This window comes from Engystomops pustulosus, chromosome 2 (assembly GCF_040894005.1).
Source record: "Engystomops pustulosus chromosome 2, aEngPut4.maternal, whole genome shotgun sequence".
Taxonomy (NCBI): Eukaryota; Metazoa; Chordata; class Amphibia; order Anura; family Leptodactylidae; genus Engystomops; species Engystomops pustulosus.
Window position 1 is genome coordinate 137981 of NC_092412.1, and position 6000 is coordinate 143980.

Consider the following 6000-nt stretch of genomic DNA (forward strand, 5'->3'; position numbering starts at 1 on the left):
CTGAAAAAAATAGAAATAATAAAAAATAAGAGAATAATGGAGAAACCCATCTCCACCGCATTTGGGGTTTTTCCATCTCCCCAGTTTATGGCACAGAATATGTAATGGAGCAACTGGCGAGTACAATGGGGGGAATCGCTTCTGCGCCCAAAAATGTCTAAAATCTCTTCCGACCCATTTACAAAGACTCCTAGACCATTTCTGACCAAGGGGGCGTGGCCTCGGGGAAAGGCGGTGCCGCAATATGGAAAATCACAAAGATTGCGCCAAAGTGTGGCCCACGGTGTAGAGCAGCTAAAAGCGGGTGAAGAAGAAGATCTGGACAGTACGGATGGATTATGGCAATGGTGTCCGCCCTCACTCACCCTCCAGGTAGAGAAGACACATCCTGACGTGAGGAAGCCCTCGTCATTGCTCGCTCCGAAGAAGTCATTCCGGCACATGGCGCAGTCGTTGTCATCCCGCCAGTCATAGAAGTACATGGTGAAGGACGGATCCTTCAGACATCTTCTCATCTGTCTCTCGAAATGCATGACAGATGCTCGGATGGTGGACAGGAAGCCGGTGCCGCCCGCTCCGAAGGTCACCGCGTTGGTCTCCCTGGTGTTGTTTACGAAGGGCTTGGACATGTAATACATGGCGAAAATCCAGACATCGTAATAGGAGGCATCGATGAACTCTAAGGACCCCGTGCGAAAGCGATTGCCCGACCTCAGGATCACGTAATTGGGATCGATCAGCTCTTTGCAAAACTGCAATTGGACGAGAAAAAGTGTCCTCTCCGTCTCGTTCATGCGGCGGACCTCTCGTCTGGTGTGATTAGAGCGCCGGTCACAATTGTCTCCCTCCAGGCCAGGCTTACACTCGCCACAATCCGGGCCAGCAAAGTTACCCCTACAGGTGCAGGAGACATTGAAATAAAATCCGGGGATTCTGTCATCCATAGTGATATCCGGAGGAGGCTCTGCCCGGCTGCTCTTACTAGGAACACAGCTCCCCCGATTCAGGGCAGAGCCGCAGGGAGACCCCATGTAAGAGGGGCAGCACGTCCCAGGATAATGAGCCTGCGGGACACAGGCCCGAGGGAACACCATGGCGGTGGTGCTGGTGGTGGAGAGGCTCAGCAGGAAGACGCTCAGGAGGAACATCTCAGGAACTTCTCAGCGAGATCTCTGCAGGGAAACAGACAGGACAGCAGTGAGACCAGCAGACTGTACAAAGTGACTGTACATAGTGTCCTATCTGCAGGGAAACAGACAGGACAGCAGTGAGACCAGCAGCCCAGACTGTACAAAGTGACTGTACATAGTGTCCTATCTGCAGGGAAACAGACAGGACAGCAGTGAGACCAGCAGACTGTACAAAGTGACTGTACATAGGGTCCTATCTGCAGGGAAACAGACAGGACAGCAGTGAGACCCCCAGACCAGACTGTACAAAGTGACTGTACATAGTGTCCTATCTGCAGGGAGACAGACAGGACAGCAGTGAGACCCCCAAACCAGACTGTACAAAGTGACTGTGCATAGTGTCCTATCTGCAGGGAGACAGACAGAACAGCAGTGAGACCAGCAGACTGTACAAAGTGACTGTACATAGGGTCCTATCTGCAGGGAAACAGACAGGACAGCAGTGAGACCAGCAGACTGTACAAAGTGACTGTACATAGGGTCCTATCTGCAGGGAAACAGACAGAACAGCAGTGAGACCACCAGCCCAGACTGTACAAAGTGACTGTACATAGTGTCCTATCTGCAGGGAAACAGACAGGACAGCAGTGAGACCACCAGCCCAGACTGTACAAAGTGACTGTACATAGTGTCCTATCTGCAGGGAAACAGGCAGGACAGCAGTGAGACCAGCAGCCCAGACTGTACAAAGTGACTGTACATAGTGTCCTATCTGCAGGGAAACAGACAGGACAGCAGTGAGACCACCAGCCCAGACTGTACAAAGTGACTCTACATAGTGTCCTATCTGCAGGGAAACAGACATGACAGCAGTGAGACCACCAGCCCAGATTGTACAAAGTGACTCTACATAGTGTCCTATCTGCAGGGAAACAGACAGGACAGCAGTGAGACCACCAGCCCAGACTGTACAAAGTGACTCTACATAGTGTCCTATCTGCAGGGAAACAGACAGGACAGCAGTGAGACCAGCAGCCCAGACTGTACAAAGTGACTGTACATAGTGTCCTATCTGCAGGGAAACAGACAGGACAGCAGTGAGAGCAGCAGCCCAGACTGTACAAAGTGACTGTACATAGTGTCCTATCTGCAGGGAAACAGACAGGACAGCAGTGAGAGCAGCAGCAGAGGGAACCGAGGACTACGACTGCAAGAGGCTCCGCTCATTACAAAAGTAAAATACACACACACACACACACACACACATATACACATATATATATATATATATATATATATATATATATATATACCTCCTCTCCTATTACATTATATACACATACACCACCTCCCCTCCTATTACATATATACACATACACCACCTCCTCTCCTATTACATATATATACACATACACCACCTCCCCTCCTATTACATATATACACATACACCACCTCCCCTCCTATTACATATATATACATACATCACCTCCTCTCCTATTACATATATATACACATACACCACCTCCTCTCCTATTACATATATATACATACACCACCTCCTCTCCTATTACATATATATACATACACCACCTCCTCTCCTATTACATATATACACATACACCACCTCCCCTCCTATTACATATATATACACATACACCACCTCCCCTCCTATTACATATATATACACATACACCACCTCCCCTCCTATTACATATATACACATACACCACCTCCCCTCCTATTACATATATACACATACACCACCTCCTCTCCTATTACATATATATACACATACACCACCTCCTCTCCTATTACATATATATACACATACACCACCTCCTCTCCTATTACATATATATACACATACACCACCTCACTCTCTATTACATATATATACACATACACCACCTCCTCTCCTATTACATATATACACATACACCACCTCCTCTCCTATTACATATATACACATACACCACCTCCCCTCCTATTACATATATACACATACACCACCTCCCCTCCTATTACATATATATACACATACACCACTCCCCTCCTATTACATATATATACACATACACCACCTCCCCTCCTATTACATATATACACATACACCACCTCCCCTCCTATTACATATATATACACATACACCACCTCCTCTCCTATTACATATATACACATACACCACCTCCTCTCCTATTACATATATACACATACACCACCTCCTCTCCTATTACATATATATACATACACCACCTCCCCTCCTATTACATATATATACACATACACCACCTCCCCTCCTATTACATATATACACATACACCACCTCCCCTCCTATTACATATATACACATACACCACCTCCCCTCCTATTACATAATACACACTCCCCCTCCTATTACATATATATACACATACACCACCTCCCCTCCTATTACATATACACAAACACCAACTCCCATCCTATTACATATATATACATACACCACCTCCTCTCCTATTACATATATATACATACACCACCTCCTCTCCTATTACATATATATACATACACCACCCCTCCCTCCTATTACATATATATACACATACACCACCTCCCCTCCTATTACATATATACACATACACCACCTCCCTCCTATTACATATATATACACATACACCACCTCCCCTCCTATTACATATATACACATACACCACCTCCCCTCCTATTACATATATATACATAAACAACCTCTCCTCTCCTATTACATATATATACATACACCACCTCCTCTCCTATTACATATATACACATACACCACCTCCCTCCTATTACATATATACACATACACCCACCTCCCCTCCTATTACATATATACACATACAAACACCTTCTCCTATTACATATATACACATACACCACCTCCTCTCCTATTACATATATACACATACACCACCTCCCTCCTATTACATATATATATACACACACCCCTCATGTAAACTATTACATAATACATACATCTCCTCTCCTATATATATACACATACACACCTCCTATTACATATATAATCATACCACCTCCCCTCCTATGACATTAATACACATCCCTTATACATACTTATTCAACCACCTCCCCTCCTATACATATAAACACATACACCACCTCCTCTCCTATGTACATATATACACATACACCACCTCCCCTCCTATTACATATATACACATACACCACCTCCTCTCCTATTACATTATACACATACACCACCCCTCTCCTATTAATACATACCCACCTCCTCTCCTATTACATATATATACACATACACCCACCTCCCCTCCTATTACATATATATACACATACACCACCTCCCCTCCTATTACATATATATATATACACCACCTCCCTCCTATTACATATATATACATACATCACTCCCTCCTATTACATATATACACATACACCACCTCCCTCCTTTACATATATATACATACACCACCTCCCCTCCTATTACATATATATACATACACCACCTCCTCTCCTATTACATATATACACATACACCACCTCCCCTCCTATTACATATATACACATACACCACCTCCCCTCCTATTACATATATACACATACACCACCTCCTCTCCTATTACATATATATATACACATACACCACCTCCCCTCCTATTACATATATATACACATACACCACCTCCTCTCCTATTACATATATATACACATACACACCTCCCCTCCTATTACATATATACACATACACCACCTCCCCTCCTATTACATATATATACACATACACCACCTCCTCTCCTATTACATTATATACACATACACACCACCCCTCCTATTACATATATATACATACACCACCCCCTCCTATTACATATATACACATACACCACCTCCTCTCCTATTACATATATCACATACACCACCTCCCCTCCTATTACATATATATACACATACACCACCTCCTCTCCTATTACATATATATACACATACATCACCTCCCCTCCTATTACATATATACACATACACCACCTCCCCTCCTATTACATATATATACATACACCACCTCCCCTCCTATTACATTATATACACATACACCACCTCCCCTCCTATTACATATATACACATACCACCTCCCTCCTATTACATATACATACACCACCCCCCTCCTATACATATATACACATACACCACCTCCTCTCCTATTACATATATACACATACACCACCTCCCCTCCTATTACATATATACACATACACCACCTCACCTCCTATTACATATATACACATACACCACCTCCCCTCCTATTACATATATATCATACACCACCTCCTCTCCTATTACATATATATACATACACCACCTCCTCTCCTATTACATATATATACACATACACCACCTCCCCTCCTATTACATACATATACACATACACCACCTCCCCTCCTATTACATATATACACATACACCACCTCCTCTCCTATTACATATATATACATACACCACCTCCTCTCCTATTACATATATATACACATACACCACCTCCCCTCCTATTACATATATATACACATACACCACCTCCCCTCCTATTACATATATATACACATACTCCACCTCCCCTCCTATTACATATATATACACATACACCACCTCCTCTCCTATTACATATATATACACATACACCACCTCCTCTCCTATTACATATATACACATACACCACCTCCTCTCCTATTACATATATATACACATACACCACCTCCCCTCCTATTACATATATATACACATACACCACCTCCTCTCCTATTACATATATATACATACACCACCTCCCCTCCTATTACATTTATATACACATACACCACCTCCTCTCTATTACATTTAT

General features: G+C 43.2%; 1 protein-coding gene across 1 annotated transcript in view; it reads right to left on the bottom strand.

Annotated features, from left to right (window-relative positions):
- The window catches only part of LOC140116376 (tyrosinase-like), a 37110-nt gene that overhangs the window by 25265 nt on the left and 5845 nt on the right, over nt 1-6000 (bottom strand). The window contains exon 2 of the mRNA XM_072132904.1: nt 366-1172. Within this exon, the coding sequence (XP_071989005.1) occupies nt 366-1148 (783 nt within the window). The 5' untranslated portion in view covers nt 1149-1172. The remainder of the gene's footprint in view (nt 1-365; nt 1173-6000) is intronic.